Below are 26,533 nucleotides of genomic sequence, written 5' to 3'. Positions count from 1 at the left end.
AAATGATATTTTGGATACAAATTTTCAAATGAGTGACTCATTTGAGTCAGTTTTGTAATGAGTGACTCACTTGATATATTTGGACGTAGTAAGTGTCCTACTTGATATTTAACCCGATTAAAATCTCGAAAATCTCTGAAGCCTACACCACCTACACACTTGTGGTTGCTCAATTTCAAATAATTCATCCAGTGGATTTTTTGTTTGCTGTTAGAGTTAGATCCCCACCAGTATTTACAAATCACCCGTTCAAATTCTCTGATTATATCTGTTGGGATTAAGAACACGCTCATGGCGAATGCTGGCAGAGCTTGCACCACTGTTTTGATCAAAACCTCGCGTCCAGCTTGAGAAATCCATATGCCGTCCCAGTTCTGGACTGTCTGTCTTACCTTATCTTTCAAAAAACCCAGGGTAGTTGTTTTACTTCTACCTACCATATTAGGAAGTCCAAGGTAGGTTGTGCTTGAGGTTGCCTCTCTCATTTGTAAAAGATTGCATATTTCGATTCTGGTAGATTGAATAACGTTTGCACTGAAGAACACAGAAGATTTGTTAAGATTAACCATTTGGCCTGATGCACACTTGAATTTGTGCAAAAGATCTAGGATTTTCAACACTTCTTCCTCGTTAGCTCGACAATAAAGGTAGCTGTCGTCTTCAAAAAGCATATGAGTTATGCTTGGAGCTCTTCTGCATATCTTGATGCCATGAATCCATTTTTGCGTCTCATAGTGTCTTAATAATGCGGAGATGCCCTCAACACAAATAATGAATAAGAATGGTGACAAGGGATCGCCTTGTCTAAGGCCACGGCTGGGATATATAGGATCGACTTCATGCTTTTAATGCACCGCTCGATATGAAACAGAGTTGACACATTGAAGAATCAGATGTACCCATTTATCGTTAAAACCCATATGCAGGAGTATGGCTTTTAGGTATGTCCACTCGATTCTATCAAAAGCTTTGCTCATGTCGATTTTCAAAGCCATCGAACCATCCTTGCCTCTTTTCTTCCTCTTTAGATGGTGCATAACTTTATAAGAGACCATGATGTTATCGGTGATAAGCCTTCCAGATATAAATGCGCTTTGGTTGTCTGATATAATCGAATTCAAGACACCTTTCATTTTGTTCACTAGCACCTTAGTAATCACCTTGACGAGAACATTGCAAAGTGAAATAGGTCTGAGTTCGGTCATCTTAGTGGGGCATTTCTTCTTAGGAATTAAAACCACTAAAGTTTTATTCAGGCCCTCCGGAATAACGCCCTTATCAAAGAACTCGCGAACCGTGTGAATGACATCAAGACCTACTATTTTCCAGAATTTTTGATAAAAGCCCGGGGTCATTCCATCCAGACCCGGGGACTTATCAGGATTCATTTGAAAGAGAGCGTGTTTAACCTCTTCATCAGAAATTGGAAGCAGCAATTTGTTGTTCTGTTCTGCAGTGATGGTAGTTGGGATATGCTGTGTGATTTCATTACAATTAGAGCCACTTGCTGTGAATAGGTCTGTGAAGTAGCTTGCTATAACATCAGGTAAGCCATTGTCCCATTCCACCCAAGCTCCATCGTCATTTTATAGCCTCTGAATCTGGTTATTTCTGCGTCTGGTGCTAGCAGATGCATGAAAGTAGCGACTGTTTTGGTCTCCAGAGTGGAGCTAAAGCTGTTTAGAACGTTGGCGCCAGAATATTTATCTTTGGTTCAAAATTGTAGAGAGCTCTTTCTTTGCATCGTTATAGATTTGCTGAGCAGGGAGATCCCTCTTACCTCTGAGCAGCATCATTATCTCCTTGCATTTTTTAATACGACCACCAAAGTTACAGGTAAGCTCTTTCCCCCAGTCTAGAAGTTGGACACCGCATTTCTTAATCTTTGATTGTATGTCCGAGCCTGCAAAACTTTCCCAAACATCCCGAGTCAATTGTTCACACATGGGTTCTGTTAGCCACACATTTTCGAAACGAAATCTTCGAGGACCAGTATTATTAGATGTTTGATAAGGGACAAGCAGTAACGGGCTATGATCAGAGGTTGAACTTTCAAGGTTATAAAGTTTAGCAAGAGGAAATAATTCTAACCAGGAAGAATTTGTGAGAGCCCTGTCCAATCTTACTTTCGTCCAATCCTCAGTTCCTCTGCCACGTTTCCAGGTGTATTGGTGGCCTACAATGTTCATGTCAAAGAGACCCGTGTCGGACAAAGCCTCATTAAAACCTTCAATTAACCAGCGAGGATAAGGAGCTCCTCCATGTTTGTCTTCTTGAGAGGTAACATTATTTAAATCTCCAATAACGCACCAAGGCAGGTTTGAATCTCTGGCTAGATGGCGCAAGAGATCCCATGTTTTCCTTCTTTGAGATCTATCTGGCTCTTCATACAGGCCTGTTAAACGCCATGGCTGCATTCCTGTAACAACAATTTTTAAATCGCCCAGAAGGCGAGCATTGTTACCTTCCCTCCAAAGTAATGTTATTCCACCGCTTCTCCCTTGGGGATCAACTGCAATAAGGCCCTCAAAACCTAGCTAAGTTTTAATCCACTCCAGTTTACTTTTTTTCTTTATAGTTTCACACAAGAAAATGAAGTCAGGCTTTTCATGTCTAACGACATCAATAAGGAATTGAACGTTCGAGGGTAGCCCCACAGCTCGACAGTTCCAGCTTAACATATTCATGATGCTTGGCGGGTCTTCCTTGGAGCACCCGCCATTGTCCCGTTTTTTGAAATCAAGTTTTCATGTGCATCAGCTTCTAGCATGTGTTTATATAACTTGTTGGATTGGTCTGAGTCCTCCGTATTATTGGGCTCTTCCATTCTACGCCTTTTAGGATCAGTTATAATTAGCCCAGTATTTTCCATTCCCAGCCCAATGTTTTCCTCACCCGGCCCATTGTGCATTAAGTTTTCCCTCGTCTTATTCTCTTTGAATTTTGAACATGCAGCAGAGGATTGCGGATTACTGCCTTGATTGACGTCCAGCTGGATATGGCTTGTTGTAACAATATTCGAATTAGATATCCCTGATTTTGTGGAGTTAAACTCTCCATTCTCATTTAATTTTGTAACGATTTCCTTAACAGCCTTATCTGTATCTTGGATCGGAGAACTGGCCAGAAAATTGTTCTCCCCTTGACGTAACCATTTGGAACCAATGGTGTGATTTTTGCGCCTAGGCTCAGCCCTCATGCATGAACCATATGGGCGTTCTATCCGCGCTTCAGGAATCTCAAGCATTCGTTCACAATACTTCTCACTGTGACCAATCATACCGCAAATTAAATAAAAGGTTGGAAATCCTTCATATCTGAAATTTACCCAGCACCAGTTAGTATATGATTTCTTGAGCTTCATACGACGTTTGGGAGGTTTATCAATCAGAATTGTTACTCGTACACGTAAATAGTCCCTCCATACTCTTATGAAATTATTCTGATCGGATTCAACAAAGGTACCTATGTAGTTATTAATATCTGTTACTACTCGTTGAGCCATAAAACCTGGGTTCATGTCATGGAGTTGCACCCAAATATCCATCTTGTTTAGAACTATTTTCCTGGGATTGTCTCCAGCCTTCAAGCGTTCAAAGATCAAATGAAATCTGCCAAAAGTCCAAGGACTTCCATCCATGACTCGTTTGATGTCGATCTCGTGGTAAAACTGAAATATATATCTATTACGATCCAGTTCTTTGACAAACATTCCCCTTCTGGTCGCCGAGATGCCATTTTGTGTTGCATCGTCTGGAAGTCTATACTTGAATCAATAAGAAATTTTCCAACAAGACACCAACGTAAATCAATTTCAGCAAGGTCATCATTAGTTCCTCTGTATATTAAGACACCCTCTTCTTCCTCTTCGATACGGATGTTAGCGAAGCTTTTCTCCATCTCTTCTTTAATATTGCGATAAGAAGCCATGACAGGAATAGTTGAGTTGTGAATCAACAGAGAAACAGACTTACCAAAACTTGAACAGATTAACAAAACTTTAACAGGCAAACCATGTCATACGACAAGACTATGATGGAGAGGATTTTATAGCTAGTATAGGTTGGCCACATAAAACTGATCATGTATGAAAGTAGGTTTTGAATTCTGTACTCACACGATTTAATAGGCTTGGGCTATCCATTGATGGAGGTCCATTTATGAAAGCTGATTACGTGGTGCTCTTCTCAAGTACCATTTTAAAGTAGTTTAAAATTTATATAAAAATCCTAGACTTATTAGAACCTATCTTTTAGTTTGAAATTTGAATTTCGAAATAATGTTAAGAGATATTCATGTCTCTATCCTAAAATATTAGTAATAATATTTTAAATGTATATTATAAAAATGAATTTCATAACTGCTTATATTTTTGAAATCTTATGTATTATGTACATATGTGTTGTCAATTTAATTAGAACTATATGATCTCTGTAGAGAATTACATAACAAAGTTATTCAAAATTATTATATATTTGAATCAAATTGAGTTCTAAATATTGGACTACATGACTCTAATAATAATAAGAGTGAATAATGTTAAGAGATATTTCGTTTCAAAAAAAATATTAAGAGATATTTATGTCTATATCCTAAAATATTAATAATATTTTAAATGTATATTATTAAAAAAAATTCATTCATAGCCCTGCTTATATTTTTGAAATCTTATGTATTATGTACATATGCGGTGACAATTTAATTAAAACTATATAATAGAGATCTCTAGAGAATTAGATAACAAAGTTATTCAAAATTATTATATATTTGAATCAAATTGAGTTCTAAATATTAGACTACATAACTCTAATAAGCATGGGTGCTCATCATATAAATAAATAAATGAATATTTATATATTTATTTATTATAATACATATAATTTTAGGTGTTGTATTTTTTTAATAGTCAAATGTAATTTTATGTTTTATATTTTTTAATATTAAAATGTAATTATTATATAAGTTCTAAATTTAAATTTTAGATTTATTCAAATTATGATGAGATTATTATATTATAGTTTTTGGTATATTTTATTTTTCATGATATATAGTTACATATTTTAAATGTTAATTTCAAAATATGAGGTTGCAAAATTTTGTAATTTTGAAATTTTTCATATTATATAATTACAGATTTTAAATGTTAATTTCAAAATATGAAGTTGCAAAAATTTGTTTAATATAAAAATCATTGAAAATTAATAAAATATTTTAAATTGATTTTGTGGTAGACTCAAAGTTATTCAAAATTATTATATAATAAAAGTAATGGTTTTTGAATATTAAAATGTAAATATTATATATTAGTTCTAAATTTTATATTATATGAAATAAAACTTGATTACTTACCTTTACTTTTTTAATTTATGGGATTATATAATATAAACAATGGTTTTTGTATATTAAAATGTAAATATTATATATTAGCTCTAAATTTTTATGTTATGAAATAAAACTTGATTAATTACCTTAATTTTTTTAATTTAAACTGATAATTTAATAGCATAAACTCAATCTTGAGGATTTTTTAAATATTAACTTCAAAATATGAAGTTGCAAAATATATTTTTGGTATAAAAATAACTGAAAATAATAATAGTTTAGACTACGTGAGGGCTCCACATTTGTTGTCTTCTGGAATTCTTTGTATTTTAATTGGCTACATAAACTCAAACTTGACTTTTTAAATGTGAATTTCAAAATATGAAATTGCGAATTGTTTATTTTGGTATAAAAATCATTGAAAATAATAAAATAGTTTATTTTGTTAATTTCAACCTTTATATGGAAGGATGAAATTTTTTTTTTACCAGGTAGACGAGAAAATATTGAAAACCATACTAGGTGGTACCAACTTCATTAAACAATGCACCTAATAAAATCTTGAAGGTTAAACTGGTGTCCCACCAGATCCAAGTTGAGATCATCATTAAGCTGATCAAAAATCGGTTCAATGACTTAAAAAAGTCAAGCATTAGAATTTAGAGCCAAGTATAGCGGTAAAATATTTAAGAAATACAAATCCAAATTAGGCTGTACAAAATAACTGAGGGGACCTGATGCTAATATATAAATGCTGTAACACAAGTAACATACACAACTTACACATAAAATATGTAGAAAAATGGAAAATATATGGTAATTTATATCCTTTTCATAGTAGGAGATTGCCGCTCTCACCCAGGTTATTGTCCGCCCTGCAGAAGCTTGTCTCTTGCCACCTGTAATTTCTTAATAGCAACACTAATGTCAATGCGTTTACTTGGAGACTCTTCTGAACATAATATCCCTACTTGAAATATCGATGCCAGACAATCCTCCATAGTAGCCTTGCTGGATGGTTGACCCACAATCGAGTCATGTTCTTCTTGATCTAGTAGGATGCGGGGGTCAGCAATTTCCATCACTCTCGGGAGTGCCTTCCTCACATAGTCATGAAGATTATTACTACCTTCCCTTAAAATGTTGCTTTCAATAGGTCGTTTCCCCGAGAACATTTCTAGTACAAGAATTCCGTAGCTGTACACATCTCCCTCTCTGGATATCTTAACAAACATCCCATACTCTGCACAACTAAATCGTTAAGAAGTTGGCAAAAATAATAATCCCTATGTCATATTTCTATAAGTTTGAATATATCTTTTAATAAAGATTTGGAAGTAAAATATAGTAATCATGTGCACTGTAGAATACAGAAGTACTAAACAATAGTTAAAAAAAGTATGAAAAAGTACCTGGAGGAACATATCCAACCGTTCCACATACACCAGTTGAGTTCATTTTTGCTTCTTCGACATTACCTGTTGTTGCAAAAGAAAACCTTGCCAAACCAAAATCGCCAATATGAGCAACGAAATCCTCGTCAAGAAGAATGTTACTCGGCTTTATGTCAGAATGAATGATACTTGCATGACTGTGATGATGTAGGTAATCTACTCCCAACGCAACATCAATGGCGATATTTAGTCTTTGGAGTAAATTTAAATTTCTTTCATTTCCTTGATGTTGATGATGAGGACTTGGATGCAACCAGCTGTCCAAACTTCCATTGGTCATGAACTCAAAAACCAATGCCTTGAAGTCATTTCCCTTATGATCAATGCTAGAGCATGCTGTGATGATTTTGATAAGATTCCGATGACGAATGTTTCTCAAAGTTTCACACTCTACCAAAAAACTTTTGTTCGCTCCACGAACTTCAACATTTAGTACCTTCACAGCAACTATAAGTTCCACTGATTCGAGAACTCCTTTATAAACAGAACCGTATCTTCCTTCACCGAGCAAACTGTTCGGAGAAAACCCATTTGTAGCGAGTAAAAGGTCTTGGTATGAAAATTTGGGATATTGATTACCCATTAATACTGGAATGGGGTCTTTCAACTTTTTGGAATTTCGGCGTCGATAGAAAATTAAAGCAAGACATGCTAACAAGATACTGAGGGGTACAAGGACCAGGATGAGTATCATTTTACTTGATAAAGCTTTTTTCTTATTCCTCGAGACTTTTACAGGACAAGCAGGTAAATGCAGTGCTTGAATACCTCCACAAAGCTCCAAATTTCCAGTGACCGAAAAAGCACTAAAGTTTGAAAAGAGACCTTTTTCTGACACTTGTCCTCCAAGCCTGTTGTGCGACAGGTTGAGAAATATCATTTGAAACCCATCAAAAAAACTTGGAATACTTCCTGAGATATTATTGTTTGAAAGATCTAAAAATGCAAGATTTTTCAATGCTTTGAAAGAGGATGGAATTTTACCTTGAAAATGGTTTCCTACTATAGAGACCTCCTCCAACATCAAACATCCATCAAGGGTAGCAGGTATAACTCCTGTGAGTTTGTTATACGAAAAATCAAGTTGAACTAATTGTTTGAAGGTACCAATGTTGGATGGAAGGGGGCCGGTGAATAGATTGTTGGACAAATTAAGGTATAGACAATGGGAAGAAAGCACAACTTCATCAGGTATTACACTGCTAAGCTTGTTGTTTGCAAGGTGCAAATGCTCTAAAGTTGAGATGTTAAACAATTGAGTAGGTAGGCTTCCTTGGAGCATATTATTCTCCAAATAGAGACTAACTAATTTAGTAAAGTTGCCGATGGAAGTTGGAATTGATCCTGAAATATTGTTTTTACTCAAATCCAGTTCTCCTAACTTTGATAGCTTTCCAACGGATTCTGGAATGGTCCCATTTAACAAATTGTATCTCAAATGTAGTACTCTCAGGTTCACTAGTTTCCCAATTTCACGAGGTATGCTTCCGTATATATGATTTCCGTACAGATATAGTTCCTCCATACTGGTGGAGAGATTTACAATTGAATTCGGGAGCTGCCCTCTTAAATTACTCCAGTCTAAGCCCAAGTCCTCTAGATGGGTACAATTGATCAAAGATTTGAAGAAGCTCAAGTCACCGGGTTGCATACTCTCTCCAAGTGGATTATAACCCAGATCTAGAGATTGAAGATTAAAAAGGCTACCCAAATTATTTGGTATAGGCCCGGTAATATTGTTTCCCGGTATATCAAGTATAACTAAATTGGTTGCATTAACTATTGATGGTGGAATCGGGCCCGAAAGTTTGTTTAAACCAACAAAGAACTTTTGCAGCTTAGGAAGGGTGAAACCCAAATATGTTGGAAGCGTTCCTACTAGCTCATTCTCGGTAAGACTAAGAGCGTAGAGGAAGGAATTGTTGTAAAGTTGTAGGGGAACCGTACCGGACAATCTGTTTGTAGACAAATCAAGAGTCTCTAGTTTTGCTGGCAAATTAAAAGGTATCCTCCCCACTAGATAATTATCAGCTAGATAAAGTACACGCAGAGATGAATTCCCTATCGCAGGTGGAATTGATCCGGTAAAATGATTTAGTCGAAGATCAAACCTATCAAGCTTAGACCAAGAAGAAAAATCAGTGGGTAGTTCCCCTTGAAGATCGTTGGAATACATACTGATATTTCTAATATCTACACAATGACTTAAATTGACAGGAAATACTCCTTCAAAAGAATTGAGTTCCAGATAAAGATATTGTAGGCGGACCAGTCGACCAATTTCATTCGGGATTCTTCCCCTAAGATTGTTACCACCTAGATAAAGATGACGAAGCGATGATATATTCCCTATTGAAGGTGGAAGTAATCCACTAAAATGATTGATTGCAAGAGAAAACACATCAAGCTTAGACCAAGAATCAAAGTCAATTGCTAATTCTCCTTCAAGATTGTTGTTTTGCATATTGATCAGTCTGATATCTATACAACGATTCAAATTGGCAGGAAATCCGCCTTCAAATGAGTTGCTCCCCAGAGAAAGATATTGTAGGCGAAATAGTCGGCCAATTTCATTCGGGATTGAGCCATGAAAGCTGTTTTGATCGAGGTAAATACCCCTGAGAAAGGATAGATTTCCAATGTTAGGTGACAGTGTTCCTACCAAGTGTAGTGAAGAGAGGTTAAGTAGTGTTACCCTCTGTCTGCTGCACTTTATGCCTGTCCAATGACAAAACTGGATGGAACTGTTCCACGAGTCTAGCACACCTAATGGGTCATCTGTTATTGAATTTTTAAAAGAAAGCAACGCCTGTTCATCAGTGACATTACTTGAAAATGAATATACAAATGTTGTTGAGGTTCCGAATAACAAAACTAAGAGAATGTTGAATCGGAAAAAGTTGAAAATCATGGTTGAAGGATCAAGAAGAGAAAATGCTGCAGTGGTTAAGTATTGGCAGTGAATATTTAGCAGAATACAATTATATCTATGTTTTATCCAGCAAATGGCTTTATAAGTTCAAGCAGGTTTAGCCAAAATAGTCATGAATGATGGCTACAAGTGGTAGCCTGACATGATTTTTGCTTTACGTATTATCTTTCCTACTAAATATATATGCTTCTTATCTTGGTATCCAGTTCATTTCTTGAACAAGTCTGATGTTTTATATTAATATATTTCTCAAGTGTAAACACAATTATTTAAGTTTCGAAATGGAACAAAGGTTGACATTAGAAAAATTATGAAAATCCTATTAGATGTGAAACAATGTACCATGTTATGCAGATGAGGACTTCTTAAGATTCTAGTTTTCACATCACTGAGGCCACCGATACAACTTGACACATTGTTGCGTCCTGAACAGGTGTGAAAGGGTGGGTAAGCGCTATAAATCGATTATTGAGCCAGTCCATTAGTTGTAAGATAGCATTCTTAACTTGAGATTAGGTAAACGATAATAAAATTGACATATAGTTCCATTCACACTTCTAATTTTCTGGTATAGAGAGTGGCTGCCACAGACATTGGTAGGCTGATGAATCTGCCAAAGTAACCACTTGCTGATATAAAACTACAGAATGCACAGTGAATTAATTTTAAGAAAATTATTGGAACTATTAGCAAGTTCAGATATCATATGGAAAACAAGATATTATAGATTATAGTATCTTACAATGTTGATAACCGTATAGCAAGGATCAAGGACAAATGAGCTGGAATATTGTTAAGTTGCAGCAAATTGATCAATTATTTATGTTTTGTCTCCAGCCAAAGAGTCAAGAATGGTGGAAATTAATTAATCAATTATTATGTTCTGGGAGGAGTATTTTCACACGTGACACAACTATTTAGATACTAGTATATTTTACAATAACAGACTATGTGTGAACAATCTTTTCATCTCAAACTTATTTGACCAATTTTGTTATACTGAAACCTGAAATCTTGTTAATATTCCAAAGGATTTTGAATGTATCAGGGATATTATTTTCAACATTTTATTTTACTCAAAAGTTTTATATAAAAATATATATGATGAAGGGGAACATGGGACTAATCTAATAATTTTTTAAAAAAAAATTAAACTCAACACTGATTTAGCAATACTAGCTAAATTTCTAAGTTGAGATTAGAGGTTCAATTATCCATATCCATGTTAACAAAAGTGATTTAAAAAACTATGCACTAATTAATCAGATTCCAAAATCAAACGTAGCCCTTTCTAAAAATTAATCGGATGATCAAGTAAACTCAGTAATTTTTAAAACCATGATTTTAGGTAGTGGTATTGGCCGACCAAAATGAACAAATGGTCAAAGATTCGAAACTGTTTTGTTTAATTGAAAAGGAAATGTTATATGGAAAGGTTGAACCAATGGTTTTATCTAACAAATATTATATATTGTTTGGGGTTGGCGAGTTAGCAATTCATGTTGCAGATTGGTGCACCTTGCTCCTGGATATCCAGCAAATGTTATATCATCATCCTAGTAGCACTAAAAACTTGAGTTTGTGGTTTTGGTTGATCTAAAATGACTATATTAAATCAAGTGTTCAACTGTTTGCGAACTGTTAATATTTACCTCAAGCAAGTGTTAATAGCATAGCATCTCTAGTTCTTAGCAATGCCTGATGATTTCTACTTTGTCCGCCTTCTTGCACCATCCGCTTCTTAAGCAATCACTATCGGTATTAGTATCAGTATGTCATCAACCATTGATAAGATGGTTATCCAGATAGTCTAAATCTATTAATAAGATGCTCATCCAGATTGCCGAACAGCTTAAATTTGTAGCTAGCTGCAAAATTTTGGATATTGCACTTAATTAATAGAAAAAACATCTTGAGCGTGTATCGTTGGGTCGAAGAGTTGATCACTAGCACCCATCTTGAGTACCAGGCAATCGAACTCGTGACATTTGCCAACTTGAGCTCTAATACCATGTTACGTTAACGTTGTTTCTCCAGAAGCGCTCAATTATTAAGAGGACTTACAAGAGCCTTATATTGGATTTTAACAACTGTTCATATCTATATTGTACATTCTAATATGCAATTAATAACCATGTAGCAAATATTCTAGTACTTCTAACGAGGACTGATGCATAGAGGGCAAGAAAAAGAGAGCTCCAAGTTAAAGAAAAACTTCAGGCAAAAACTGCATGTAAGTTCATCAGAACTCTCACCATTCGAGAATCATTAAGATTGAACTAAGTACTCAACAAATTCAAGTTGTGACCTTTCGATGAACAGGAGAAGAATATAAATTAGTAAATTAAGGTATTGAACTATAAGTTAGAACCTTACACAGTCGCGTCTCCGGTACTTTTCAATCTCTGGTTACTCAATACTGAATATCAAAGACAAACAATGAAATAAGCTGCTGTAGAAGTCAATGATCGCTTTAAACAGGCTGATGCAGACAGGAACAAAAATTCGATATCAGTTTTATAGGATAGGGAGATGCTTGAGCAAGGAACTCACTCCACTCTTGCAGAAACAGGGAAGGTCCACACCACAGACTAATCAATCTAGAGAATGTAACAACATAAACAAAGCAAATATCCGGTTAAATTCTTTGTCCCAAGTACATCTATCTTTTCCAAACCACCCAATATTTTTTCAATCAATCATCCCAGCTGTCCAAATTATTGGAATAAGAAATAACTACAAATAAATCTTTATGCACTAAGGTTACCGTTCATAATCTGCACTAATCACACCAAATTCATAGTTTCGTGGCTTCTTTACTGCAGTATGTTATCCTTGTCGAAAAATCATGAAGAGTGAAATATTTTTAGCACATAATTTACCAAAACAGAAAGAAATATATATTTTAGCATATAGGCCAACATGTCTTAGCGTACATAAGAAGAAAACATAATTGCAATATTTTAAGAAAGGTTTCAACTCATGGAAACTACAGATCAAATTTACAAAAAATAAATGGATAGAAGTATAGGAAGTCCATAGGTACACATTCTTCCTTGTCATTCTCAACTCAACCAGATTACTGACTGCCCTGCAGAAGTTTGTCCCTTGCCCTATGTAACAACGTTATAGCAACACTAATGTCAATGCGTTTTTGTGGAGTCTCTCCGGAACATAATATCCCCACTTCAAATACTGATGCCAGGCATACCTCCATGGGTGCCCTGTTGTGTGATTGATTTACATTTGAACCATGTTCTTGATCTAGTATAATCCGTGGATCAACAATGTCCATCACTCTTTGTGGGAGAGCCTTTCTCACATAGTCATGAAGATCCTTGTCACTGTCATTGTCTGTTTTTGTAGGCCACTTCCCCGAAAACATTTCTAATAAAAGAATTCCATAACTATACACATCTCCCGGTGCAGATATCTCCCCACACATTCCATACTCTGCACAACTAACGGGTTTATATAATTGGAAAACAGAAACATTTTTTAAGATATAATACTCCGCTATCTGAAAATTTCTGATAATTTAAGCAAATTTAAACAAAATTTAGTAATCGTTTATCTCAATATTCAAAGAAGTATTAAATATTGATAAATATAGTATGAAAAATCACCTGGTGGAACATATCCAACTGTTCCACATACACCGGTTGAACTCATTTGCGCTTGATTGATATCGCTTGTAGCAAAAGAAAACCTCGCCAAACCAAAATCCCACGAAATCCTCGTTAAGAAGAATGTTACTAGGTTTTATGTCGGAATGAATGATACTTGCATGACTATGATGATGTAGATAATCTACTCCTAGTGCAACATTAATGGCAATATTTAGTCTTTGGAGTAGAGTTAAATTTCTTTTATTACCTTCATGATGATGAGTACTTGGATGCAACCAAGTGTCCAAATTCCCATTAGCCATGAACTCAAAAACCAATGCCTTGAAGTCATTACCCTTGTGATCAATGCTGGAGCATGCCGTGATGATCTTGATAAGATTCCGATGACGAATGTTCCTCAACATTTCACACTCTGCCAAAAAACTCTTGTTGGCTCCACGTACTTCAAAGTTAAGTACCTTCACAGCAACTATGAGTTCCAATAATTCAAGAACTCCTTTGTAAACAGAACCGTATCTTCCTTCCCCAAGCAAATTGTTTGGAGAAACCCATTTGTAGCGAGTAAAATATCTTGATATGAAAGTTTAGGATATTGGTTATCCTTTAATACTAGAATGGGGTTATCTAACTTCTTGGAATTTCGATGTCGATAGAAAATCAAACCAAGAGATGCTAACAAGACACTGAGGGGTACAAGGACCAGGATGAGTATCATTCTAATGGAAAATGTATTTTTCTTATTCCCCGTGACTTTTACGGGACAAGCAGGCAAATGCAATGCTTGAATACCTCCACAAAGATGCAAATTTCCAATGATCGAAAAAGCACTTGCGTTAGAAAATAGACCTCTTTTTGATACTTCTCCTCCAAGCTTGTTGTGCGACAAGTTGAGAAATATCATGTGAAACTTATCAAAAAAACTTGTAATACTCCCCAAGATATTATTGTTTGAAAGATCTAAAAATTCAAGATTTTTCAAAGCTCCGAAAGAGAATGGAATTTTACCTTGAAAATGGTTCCCTATAGCTTCTCCAACATCAAACATCCAGCAAGGCTAGCAGGTATATCTCCGGTTAGTTTGTTATACGAAACATCTAGTGCAACCAATTGTTTGAAGTTACCAATATTGGATGGAAGTGGGCCGGTAAATAGATTCTCGGAAAAATCAATTGTTAGGAAATGGGAAGAACACACATTTTCCTCAGGTATAACACCTCTAAGCCTGTTGTTAGCAAGGAATAACTCCTGTATACTTGAGATATTAAGCAATTGAGCAGGTATGCTTCCTTCGAGCATATTATTCTCCAAATAGAGATCAAGTAAATGAGTAATGTTGCTAATGGAAGTGGGTATTATTCCAGAAATGTTGTTATCAAATAAAGCTAGTATGCCTAATTTTGATAGCTCTCCAATTGATTCTGGAATGGTCCCGGTTAATAAGTTGTAAGACAGTGAAAGTACTCTCATGTCCTTGAGTTTTCCAATTTCACGAGGTATGCTTCCGTATATGTAGTTTCGGTACAGATACAGGTGCTCCATTGTAGTAAGATTTACAATTGAATTTGGGAGTTGCCCTCTTAAACTAGTCTCTGATAAGCCCAATTTCTTTAAATGCATACAATTGACCAAAGAATTGAAGAAGCTCCAATCATTGGGCTGCATATCGTCTCCAAGTGGATTCTGACCCAAATTTAGTTATTCAATACTAGAAAGGCTACCCAAATTATTTGGTTTAGGCCCAGTGATATTGTTTGCGGAGATTTCAAGCATAACCAAATTGGATGCATTAATTATTGACGATGGAAGAGGGCCTGAAAATCTGTTTCCACAAGCAAAGAAATCTTGCAGCATAGGAAGGGTGAAACCCAAATCTGGTGGAAGCGTTCCTTCTAGTTCATTCTGGCCAAGACCAACATCATAGAGGAATGAATTGTTGTAAAGTTGTAGGGGAATCATACCGGACAATCTGTTTGCTGACAAATCAAGAATTTCTAATTTTGCAAGATGAGAAACATCAAAAGGTATCTCCCCCACCAGATTATTTTCACCAAGATAAAGAGAACGCAGAGATGATACATTCCCTATCGATGGTGGAATTGATCCGGTAAAATGGTTTTTTGAAAGATCAAACACATCAAGCTTAGACCAAGAAGAAAAGTCACTGGGTAATTCCCCTTCTAGATCGTTGCCATAAATACTGATGTTTCTAATATCTGCACAATGACTCAAATTGGCAGGAAAATACGCCCTCAAAAGAATTATAGCCCAGATAAAGATATTGTAGGCGAACCAGTCGGCCAATTTCACTTGGGATTGAGGCGTGGAAGTTGTTTCTTTTCAGGTAGATTCCCTGGAGTAAGGAGAGATTTCCAACGTGAGGTGACAACGTACCCACCAAGTGTAGTGAGGAAAGGTTGAGCACTGTAACCCTTTGTCGTTTGTGGCGACATGTAACGCCTGCCCACTGACAGAATTGGATGGAAGTGTTCCATGAGGCTAGCACACCCATCGGATCATCTGTTATTGAATACTTGAAAGAAAGTAAAGCTTGTTCATCAGTGATATTGCTTGAAAATGAAAACACACATGTTTTTGAGGTTCGGAATACAAAAATTAAAAGGATGTGAATTAGTGAAAAGTTGAAAATCAAGGTTGAAGGGATTAAGAAGAGAAAATGCTGCAGGGGTTAAGTATTAGGAGTGCAGATGCAGGTATGACAGAAACGTAGTATCTATTTATAGCACTTAAAATTACACTTATGCAGGTTGAATCCACAGATGTACATGACATTTTTTACTCCACACTTTGAAATTGAACTCTGAAACGCACTTTGGCATGCTTGATCTGGCCTTAACAGGGAAACGAATTATTCTAAAACCTATACTAGTAATCAGCACTTTCTAGTTGATTTTCAAATCTCACATGATTTTAATATAAAAATAAAAATTAATTGAACACCCCAGCAATTTTACTTTAACATAATTTTAAGAAGAAATTATGTGAAAGAGTAAGTTAAGAATATTAATACAGCAACTTTTGTTTGGACACAAATTAATATAGAAAGTTTAGTTTCTTTCATTAATGGTCAATTTTTAAAAGGTAATTGCCCTAATTTTTTAATTTCTAAAAGTTGAATTGAAAAAAAAATAGGAAAATATGAAATCACATGTCTAGTTTTGTAAAATCTTGAAGGTAATTAATTTTTCTAAGTAAAAAAATCTAATTTTTAGTATTAATTAATTAACATTTTGAAGAAATTAAAAAATAAATTGAAACGCTTCTTCTCAGTACAAGTATAATGATTTGTGTCTCCAGGCTTCAGCCATTTGTTTGGGTTGGCGACTTTGCAAGTCAAGAAATACAATCTTTGAAGTTTTTAACCAATGGTTAACAAACATTATTAACCTTCTAACTTGACTGTTTGATTGTTAGTGCGCATGCTGCAAAAGAGCACCCATGTGTTCATGGTGCTTGTCAAGTAGTCATTATAGTTTGAAGTTTCAGAAAGGGTCAGGAATTATAAAATCGCATGCAGGAAAACAAAGTCTTTGTTCACAGCATTATCTTGTCGATTACCCAAAAAATTCTTTGCTCTCCACTCTCGGGCCATTTGTTTGGGTTGGCGACTTTTGCAAGTCAAGCAATTTAAACTTTCCAAAATTACAATGGAACTGGAAAGCAAGCCTCAAAATTACAGATTTCTACATGACTGTTGACAACTTAAGTTTGTGGCAAGACAATAAGCTAATGAAAAAATAAATGCGAAATAATTCGAAAAGCTCTAAGGTCAGTAGCAGCTAACTTGGATGCAGGGAAAATCTGCTCTAGAGTAATCTTTCCTAACATACCATGCCCGTTCTGTTTGATTTATCAAGACGGAGACTTAAAGCACACAATTACCCTGCTTTGCAGGTGCATATTGTCTTCCAAACGTGCATATTACGTTAAGAAGTCGAGCTCAATGTAGTTTATTTTTCCTCGAAAAGAGTCAAAAGAAAATAGCAGTGAAAATGCTGATATCCAGTGCCTGAAAGAACACTACTGACAATACAGCTTCTTTGGGAGAATAGAATCCGTTGTTAATTTATTGTTTGATTGTTTACAAAAATTGTGTTTGAATTGAGTCATAATCTTGTTCTATTTCATAACATTTACAGAGATGAAGATAATATTTAATCATTTTAAATAAATAAGAAAGCTACAAAAATAATTCATAAGATTAATTTTAAAAGACCAATATTAAGTAAAAGTAAGACTATTTTGTAAATAATACAAAATTTAGAACCCTTTAGAACATAGCCTCGGGATAAGAAGCAAATATTAAGCAAGGAAACTCATGTCAATTACTTTTAAACTTAAAATTTTAAAAGATTGTATTTACATTAATTAGGAGTGCAGACACTGCCAATGGTTACCGCCAGCGCTGCAAAAGTTTGTCTCTTGCCACATTTAAGAACTTAGCAACACTGACGTCAATACGTTTTCCTGGAGTCTCCTCGGAACATACTATCCCCGTTTAAATAATGATGCTAGGCACATCTCCATGATAGATCAGCTAAATGATTGATGTACACTCGAGCCATGTTCTTCTTGATCTAGTACAATCCATGGGTCAACGATGTGCATCACTCCTTGTGGAAGTTCCTTCATCACATAGCCATGAAGATTACTACCACCACCATCTATGAACATGCTGCTTTCGGCAGGCCGTTTCCCGTTGAAAAGTTATAATAGAAGAATTCGATAGCTAACATCTCCCTCTGCAGATATCTCCGAAGACATACCAGACTCCGCACAACTAAAGGGTTAATGAATTGGCATGAACTAACGTTCTAAACATTTTACAAGTTTGATATTATCCATTTATTATGATCTTCCACTAAAATATAATTATAGTGTAACTCAATAGTAGGGAGTGGTATTAAATGTTGACGGGGGAATTTGGTAACAATAAAGTTTGAGATTTCTCGCCGGAATCAAGATCTATGACGGTGGTTCTTCGCCGGAAAATCAAGCGGTGTGTGGTGGTTTGTGGTTGTTTTAGGCTGAGATTGATCAGAGTAAGTGGTGGCTCCCTTATCAGCTCTCAACTTCTTACCCCTCTCAATGTGCCTACGTACCCATTATATAGGGATCAAGCCTGACGTAGTTCTTGGTGAACAAGAAATCTAACGGGTTTAGACTTCTTATTCCTTGGCCTAGTAGAAGCCCATCCAGAATCCATCTTCCGCTAGCTTTAGGAATGTCCAACTATGAGGCTGATAAGTGGCATTTTATACCACTTAGAACGTCTTAAAATAGCTTAAATTGGTGTCTTGAAATCAAGTATTTTGTGTATTTGATGCGTTTTTCTAGTGTTTGTGCATTTCAGGGTATTAGTTGCATTTCGGGAGAGTAATCATCAAGAATAAGCCTTGGCATGTGTTCACCATTGCGAGAGGAAAGAAAGGGGCAGATTACAGCGAAGAAACGGAGCAAACTCAGGAATTTTCCAGTAGGGTCCTGAGCGCCCGCTCAGCTATGCTGAGCGGCCGCGCAGGGTCGGGAATTTTGATAAAATATTTTAGACTTCTACTTCTGTTTGGCTTCCAACTTCTATGTAATCTGAGTTTTATGGGACTATTATATAAGGAGATTTAGAGACGTTTTCACAAGGTTGGATGGTTGTATTAAGCAAGGAGAGAAGGAGACAAGGAAGAAGACAGTTTTAGCACACCGCAACGAAGAGGAAGCATATTTTCTTGTGATTCTTTATTTCGTTGTAACATTGGATGCTAGTTTTCTTGATTTTGAACCTAATTACTCTTGTGACGTACTCTGGTTTAATATAATTAGTTTAGTTATTATTCTCTTGTGTTTGTTTATCATGTTTTCATATGAACCCATGATGACGATAAGTGCTATCATGGGCTAATCGTGATCATGGGGTCGTAACGGATTTACTATGGAATTCTTTAGTTAATTGTTTAATACCTTAGTGTGTGATGATTGTATGATATCTAGTATTGGTTGTGCGTATTCGTCTTTTGTGCGTCGCGAACATATAAGATAGGGTGTTAATCTCTTGTGAAGCGACGGTGGATCTCGAGATTTAGAACTTGCCATGCTAGCATAGGTTCATGTATGATGTGCCTGATTTGTGGGTAACTCTAACAGTTTTATTCGCCCTGTGTAATCAAAAGGAATAACTTGTGCTTAAATCGTTATGTTGTCAATTTCTGTAGACATATAGGAACTCAACATAATTGATGCCTATTCAACTTCTATCTTAATTGTGGATGCTTGGTAGAATGGTATTAGTACAATGAAAGTTGGCTTTTATCAGTTTCGTGTTATTCGATTAATATCATCACTGTTGCATGCTAAGGGTAATAACAATAACTATTGAAGGAAGTAGTAATGAAGTTGTGATCTCATGAGTGTTTTAACATTGTTAATTGAAGTGTTAATTAAGTGATTAATTAAGTAATTAATTGTAGTTAATATTTAGTCAACAATTCTAAGTGTTAGTGTCTTAACATTGAGAAGTAATCATACGTTGGTGCGTGAGTTAAATTAAACAATAATTAGTCTGAGTCTCTGTGGGAACGAACTAGAAAGTATTCTATATTACTTGCGAACGCGTATACTTGCGTGTATTATTAGCGCGTGTTTTTGCCCTAACAAGTTTTTGGCGCCGCTGCCGGGGACTCGGCGTATTTGTTTAGTTTATGTACTTACCATCATTGGTCGTTAGGACTCAGTGATTAGGATGTATTTGTTACTTATTGTTTCTGGTTGTGCTTCAGGTACTTTAGCGAGCGTTTATGCAAACTCGTTCTCGTACTCGCAAGAGGACTTTAGATACAACTGAAGAGACAGACGAAGTTCTTGATATTCCGGAGAAGATAGATTTTGAAGATTCGGATTCAGGAACTGAGCAGAAAGAACCAGTAATCATGGGTGATCGTATTGTTCAGGCGGATCCATCTCTTATGGACTTTTCTCGGCCTAAAATTGATGACATTCAGTCAAGCATTCTTCATCCGGCTATTCAAGCTAACACCTTTGAAATCAAGCCGGGCACTATTCAGATGGTGCAGAATTATGTTTCTTTTGGAGGAGCTGCGACTAAAGACCCCAACATGCACATAAGGAATTTTGTCGAGATCTGCAGCACTTTCAAGTGTAATGGTGTGACTGATGAGGCTATCAAGCTGAGGCTTTTCCCATTCTCACTGAGGGACAAAGCTAAGGACTAGTTACATTCTGAACCAGCTGGGTCCATCACTACTTGGCAAGATCTTGTGCAAAAGTTTCTGGTGAAGTTTTATCCGATGGCAAAGACTGCTGCTATGAGGAGTGCTCTTACTCAGTTTACGCAGCAACCTACAGAATCTATGTGCGAAGCTTGGGAACGCTACAAGGAAATGTTGAGAAAGTGTCCACATCATGGAATGCCCGATTGGATGGTGATCACTGGTTTCTATAATGGTTTGGGGGCCCAATCTCGGCCCATGCTTGATGCAGCAGCTGGAGGCGCCTTATGGGCCAAAAGCTATACTGAGGCTTATAATCTTATCGAGACTATGGCTGCAAATGAGCATCAAAACCCAACTCAGAGGATGATACCTGGGAAGGTAACAGGTATTCTGGAAGTCGATGCAGCCACCGTTATTGCAGCGCAGCTCCAAGCGCTGTCTATGAAGGTTGATTCTCTAGATACATATGGAGTTAATCAAATAGCTATGGTCTGTGAGCTTTGTGCAGGTTCTCATGCTACGGATCAGTGTTCTCTTGTCAACGAATCTGTTCAGTATGTGAATAATTATCAGCGACAATAGCAGCCTGTGCCAGCTACTTATCATCCTAACAACAGAAATCATCCAAATTTCAGCTGGGGTAATAATCAGAATGCTATTCAGCCACCATATCAGCAAGGTGTGAGTAAACAGTTTAATCCACCTGGATTCCAGCAACCACAGTAGTATGCTCAAAGGCAATCATATCCTCAACAGGGAAGTGCAGCTGCACCTACTAGTGCTGATTTTGAGGAACTTAAGCTGTTATGCAAGAGTCAGGCGGTTTCTATCAAGACCTTGGAAAATCAAATCGGTCAAATAGCCAATGCAGTGCTCAATCATCAACCTGGCACACTTCCCAGTGACACGGAAGTACCAGGCAGGAAGGAAGCTAAAGAGCAAGTCAAGGCTATTACCTTAAGGTCTGGGAAAGTTGCCGACGCTGAAAAGGCAAAAGAAGGAGAAACTGAAGTTAGAGATGAAGAAGCTAAGCAAAAGGAGAAAGCGGCAAAACCAAGGAAGACTACTGTTAAACACACTCTGCATGAGGGTAATACAGGGGAGAAACAGCTCTATCCTCCACCATCTTTCCCTAAGAGATTGCAGCAACAAAAGCTGGATAAACAGTTCGGTAAGTTTCTGGAGGTGTTCAAGAAACTTCACATCAACATACCTTTCGCTGAAGCTCTGGAGCAAATGCCTAGTTATGCGAAGTTTATGAAGAGTATTCTTTCAAGGAAGGTGAAACTGGATGACCTTGAGACCGTTGCTCTAACGGAAGAATGCAGCGCTGTTCTACAACAAAAGTTACCTCCAAAGCTTAAAGATCCAGGGAGCTTCACCATCCCTTGCACCATTGGCAAGTTGACTTTTGACAAGTGCCTTTGTGATTTGGGAGCAAGCATCAATCTGATGCCATTGTCGATCTTCAAAAGTTGGATTTGCCTGATCCAAAACCCACATACATGTCTCTACAATTGGCTGATTGTTCTATTACTTACCCAAGGGGCATAGTGGAGGATGTGCTAGTCAAGGTGGATAAGCTCTTCTTTCCTGCAGATTTTGTTATTCTGGATTTCGAGGAAGATAAGAAGATCCCATAATCTTGAGAAAACCTTTATTGGCTACTGGCCGTACCTTGATAGATGTGCAGAAAGGTGAACTTACTATACGGGTACAAGATCAGGATGTGACCTTCAACGTGTTCAAGGCAATGAAATTCCCTAAAGAAGATGAGGAGTGCTTAAAAGTGGATGTGATTGATTCTGCGGTTACTTCAGAACTCGATCACATGCTAATGTCTGATGCATTGGAAAAGGCCTTAGTGGGGGATTTTGACAGTGATGATGAAGATGGCAACGATCAATTACAATATCTAAATGCTTCTCCCTGGAAGCGAAAGCTGGACATGCCGTTTGAATCTCTTGGTACTTCTGACCTCAAGAATGCTGAAGGAAAGCTCAAACCATCAATAGAGGAAGCACCTACCTTGGAGCTCAAGCCATTACCTGAACACTTGAGGTATGCTTTTTTAGGTAATGCATCTACTTTACCTGTTATTATTGCATCTGACCTTTCAGGTAGTGAGGAAGACAAGCTCTTAAGGATTTTGAGAGAATTCAAATCAGCTATTGGATGGACCATAGCAGACATCAAAGGGATCAGCCCTTCATATTGTATGCATAAAATTCTGCTAGAGGAAGGTAGTAAGCCAACTGTTGAGCAGCAGCGCAGACTTAATCCTATCATGAAGGAGGTGGTGAAGAAAGAAATTCTGAAATGGCTAGATGCAGACATCATTTATCCTATTTCTGACAGTTCTTGGGTGAGACCCGTACAATGTGTGCCTAAGAAAAGAGGTATTACTGTGGTAGCAAATGAGAAGAATGAGCTCATCCCCACTCGAACAGTTACAGGATGGAGAGTATGCATGGATTACCGAAAGTTGAACAAAGCCACGAGGAAGGATCACTTCCCTCTTCCATTTATTGATCAGATGCTTGACAGGTTGGCTGGTCATGAGTATTATTGTCTTCTAGATGGCTACTCAGGGTATAATCAGATTTGTATTGCACCAGAGGATCAGGAAAAGACTACCTTCACTTGTCCATTTGGCACGTTTGCTTTTCACAGATTTTCGTTTGGGTTATGTGGCACACCGACCACTTTTCAGAGATGTATGATGGCTATATTCTCTAACATGATTGGTAATAATGTTGAGGTGTTCATGGACGACTTCTCCGTCTTTGGACATTCGTATGATGAATGTTTGAATAATCTTCGTGCCGTACTCAAAAGGTGTGTGGAAACTAATCTGGTGCTCAATTGGGAGAAATGTTAATTTATGGTGCGTAAAGGCATTATTCTCGGGCATAAGGTCTCTAGCAAGGGTCTTGAGATGGATAAATCCAAGGTGGGAGTCATTGAAAATTTTCCACCACCTATTTCTGTAAAAGGAATCCGTAGTTTTCTTGGTCATGCGGGTTTTTATCGGCGGTTCATCAAGGACTTTTCAAAGATATCTAATCCGTTGTGCAACTTGCTTGAGAAAGATGTGCCTTTCAAATTTGATGATGAATGTTTGTCGGCATTCGAGACTCTCAAGAAGAGTTTAATCACGGCACCAGTAATTACCGCACCGGATTGGACAGAGCCGTTTGAGATGATGTATGATGCGAGTGATTATGCGGTAGGTGCAGTTCTTGGGTAGCGCAAGAATAATCTCTTTCATGTGGTCTACTATGCTAGTAAGACCTTAAATGGGGCCCAAATGAACTACACCACTACTGAGAAGGAACACTTGGCTATAGTCTTTGGTTTCGAGAAATTTCGATCTTATCTGCTTGGGACAAAAGTGACAGTATTCACTGATCATGCGGCCATTCGCTATTTGGTTTCCAAGAAGGATTCGAAGTCGAGACTCATTCGTTGGGTGCTCTTACTTCAGGAATTTGAGTTAGAGATCAAGGATCGAAAAGGTACTGAGAATCAAGTAGCTGACCATCTCTCTAGATTGGAGGATCCCGAGTCTACTTCACAGGATAAGACATTGATCAATGAATCTTTTCCGGATAAGCAGTTGTTCGCAGTTCAGGAGGAAGAGCCATGGTTTGCAGATATTGTAAACTATCTTGTCAGCAATATAATGCCTCCTAATTTGACCTCAGCTCAAAAGAAGAAGTTTCTGCATGAGGTGAAGTGGTATATGTGGGATGAACCATATTTGTTTAGACAGGGAGCTGACCAGATCATCAGGAGATGTATCCCGTTCTGTGAGACAGAGGGGATATTACGAGAATGCCACTCCACAGTTTATGGTGGACACTATGGTGGTGAGAAGACGGCAGCTCGTATTCTGCAAGCAGGTTTTTTCTGGCCTACTTTGTTTAAGGATGCTCATCAGTTTGTTTTAAGGTGTGATCGTTGCCAAAGAGTGGGAAATTTGACGAGAAAGGATGAGATGTTGTTAAATGTGATGCTTGAAGTCGAGGTTTTTGATGTTTGGGGAATCGATTTCATGGGGCCTTTTGTCTCGTCCTGCAATAATCAGTACATCTTGCTGGCAGTCGATTATGTCTCAAAATGGGTAGAAGTCAAAGCTCTACCGACAAATGATGCAAAGGCAGTGTTGAATTTTCTTCATAAGCAGATTTTAACAAGGTTTGGACCGCCTCGGGTAATCATAAGTGATGAAGGGTCGCATTTCTGCAACCATAAGTTCACTTCTATGATGCAGCATTATAATGTGAATCATCGAGTTGCTACTGCCTATCATCCGCAAACAAATGGTCAAGCGGAAGTGTCTAACAGAGAGATCAAGCGCATTCTGGAGAAGGTTGTTTGTCCGTCAAGGAAGGATTGGTCTTTAAAGCTTGATGAAGCTGTTTGGGCCTACAGAACAACATACAAAACTCCACTTGGTATGTCCCCGTTTCAACTGGTGTATGGTAAGGGATGTCATTTACCTACAGAGCTTGAGCATAAGGCCTATTGGGCGTTGAAAAAGTTGAACCTGGTTTTAGATGCAGCTGGTAAGAAGAGAATGCTCCAGCTTAATGAACTTGATGAATTTCGACTTCAAGCGTACAAGAATAACAAAATGTACAAGGAAAAGGTGAAGAGGTGGCACGATAGGAAGCTACATCCTAAGTTATTCGTGCCGGGGCAACAAGTTCTCTTATTCAACTCTCGTCTCCGACTTTTTCCTGGGAAGTTGAAATTAAGGTGGTCTGGACCTTTTATTGTCAAAACTGTGTTTCCACATGGAGCGGTGGAGATTTTTTAGAATGATCCGGACCAAGCATTCAAGGTTAATGGTTAGCATTTGAAGCACTACTATGGGGACACGGCAAACCTAGAAGTGGTTAGTGCAATTTTATTGTAAACGTGAGGAAGGTACGCAAAGTCAAGCTAATGACGAAAAAGAAGCGCTGCGTGGGAGGCAACCCATGATTTGTTGTTACAGGAACCCTTAGAAGTTAATAACCTATCCAAAACCAAAAAAAATCAGAAAAACGAGACTGAATTTTTTTTTTCCAGTGACCCCCTGAGCGCCCGCTCAGCTCTGCTGAGCGACCGCTCAGCAAGCTGAGCGCCCGCTCAGCTTTGCTGAGCGACCGCTCAGGGGTCGGCTGCCAGACTTTTTTTTTAAGTCATAAAAAATTCAAAAAAAATCAGAAAATAAAAGAATAAATTACAGCCCCATTACCCACGATTTCTTTTCCCATTACCCCATGATTTTATCCCTCAAACCCACTCCTAATCTAATTTTAACCTAATCCATACCCTATATATACATACACCTATCCCATACATCTCCCACACACTTTCTACACTCAAACTCTCTCCCAAACACAAAAACACTATTCTCAAGCACTTTTATTCAGATTCAATGGCATCCAAGAGAGCAAGGACTATTGATAGCAGCAGCACAGTCCCTACTGCTGATTCATCGAGGGGTACTGCTGCGAGGCCTCGATTGAATGACAGAGCTGCGAAGGAGGAGTATACTAGGCTTTTGGGGAAGCCGATTCTGAAGGAGAGAGGGTTTTTGCCATCGGGGAGGGATGGTAAGTTGCTACCTATGATTACAGAGAAAGGGTGGATAGCTTTCTGTGAGCCACCTGAAGCAGTACCGATGAGCGTGGTTCGCGAGTTCTATGCGAACGCGAAGGCTGAGAAGAATGGGTTTTCTGTGGTCCGAGGGCTGACGGTTGATTATCACCCAGCGGCGATTTGCCGTGTGATTGGGCAGCGAGAGAGGAAGCCCGATGAGGAGAACTGGAATGAGAAGACTGCTGAGGATTTTGACTTGGATTTGATTTGTGCTACTCTCTGTAGGCCGGGCACAGTTTGGACCTTCAAGACCGGCACTAATGAGTATCGTCACTTCCAGGCGATCGCTATGAACAGGTA

General features: G+C 37.5%; 2 protein-coding genes and 1 non-coding gene across 5 annotated transcripts; all 3 read right to left on the bottom strand.

Moving 5' to 3' along the window:
- Nucleotides 1-5,875: 5,875 nt before the first annotated feature.
- LOC141670986 (LRR receptor-like serine/threonine-protein kinase EFR) lies at nucleotides 5,876-9,845 on the bottom strand. Of its 2 annotated transcripts, XM_074477052.1 has the most exons (3): nucleotides 9,472-9,606; nucleotides 6,735-9,394; nucleotides 5,876-6,565 (listed from the first exon to the last, which is right to left on the bottom strand). In XM_074477052.1, the coding sequence occupies exons 2-3, from the start codon at nucleotides 9,238-9,240 to the stop codon at nucleotides 6,186-6,188; spliced, it is 2,886 nt and encodes a 961-aa protein (XP_074333153.1). In that variant the 5' UTR covers nucleotides 9,241-9,394; nucleotides 9,472-9,606; the 3' UTR covers nucleotides 5,876-6,185. The 2 variants fall into 2 exon arrangements, with proteins under 2 accessions (XP_074333153.1, XP_074333152.1); XM_074477051.1 differs by having other exon boundaries at nucleotides 5,887-6,565; nucleotides 6,735-9,845.
- Nucleotides 9,846-12,629: 2,784 nt separating this feature from the next.
- On the bottom strand, nucleotides 12,630-16,126 carry LOC141670936 (putative LRR receptor-like serine/threonine-protein kinase At3g47570). 2 transcript variants are annotated; one of them, XM_074476990.1, is made up of 2 exons: nucleotides 13,335-16,126; nucleotides 12,630-13,169 (listed from the first exon to the last, which is right to left on the bottom strand). In XM_074476990.1, exons 1-2 carry the CDS (start codon nucleotides 13,739-13,741, stop codon nucleotides 12,788-12,790), a joined length of 789 nt encoding a protein of 262 aa, XP_074333091.1. In that variant the 5' UTR covers nucleotides 13,742-16,126; the 3' UTR covers nucleotides 12,630-12,787. The 2 variants fall into 2 exon arrangements, with proteins under 2 accessions (XP_074333091.1, XP_074333092.1); XM_074476991.1 differs by having other exon boundaries at nucleotides 12,630-13,161.
- Nucleotides 16,127-20,668: 4,542 nt separating this feature from the next.
- LOC141675463 (small nucleolar RNA R71) lies at nucleotides 20,669-20,775 on the bottom strand. The gene has a single exon (XR_012556114.1). It is a non-coding gene; the product is annotated as a small nucleolar RNA R71 (small nucleolar RNA).
- Between the last annotated feature and the right edge of the window lie 5,758 nt (nucleotides 20,776-26,533).

Source organism: Apium graveolens, chromosome 7 (genome assembly GCF_009905375.1).
Source record: "Apium graveolens cultivar Ventura chromosome 7, ASM990537v1, whole genome shotgun sequence".
Taxonomy (NCBI): Eukaryota; Viridiplantae; Streptophyta; class Magnoliopsida; order Apiales; family Apiaceae; genus Apium; species Apium graveolens.
The sequence above is the reverse complement of the archived record's forward strand: the minus strand, read 5'-3'. Positions and strand labels throughout refer to the sequence as shown.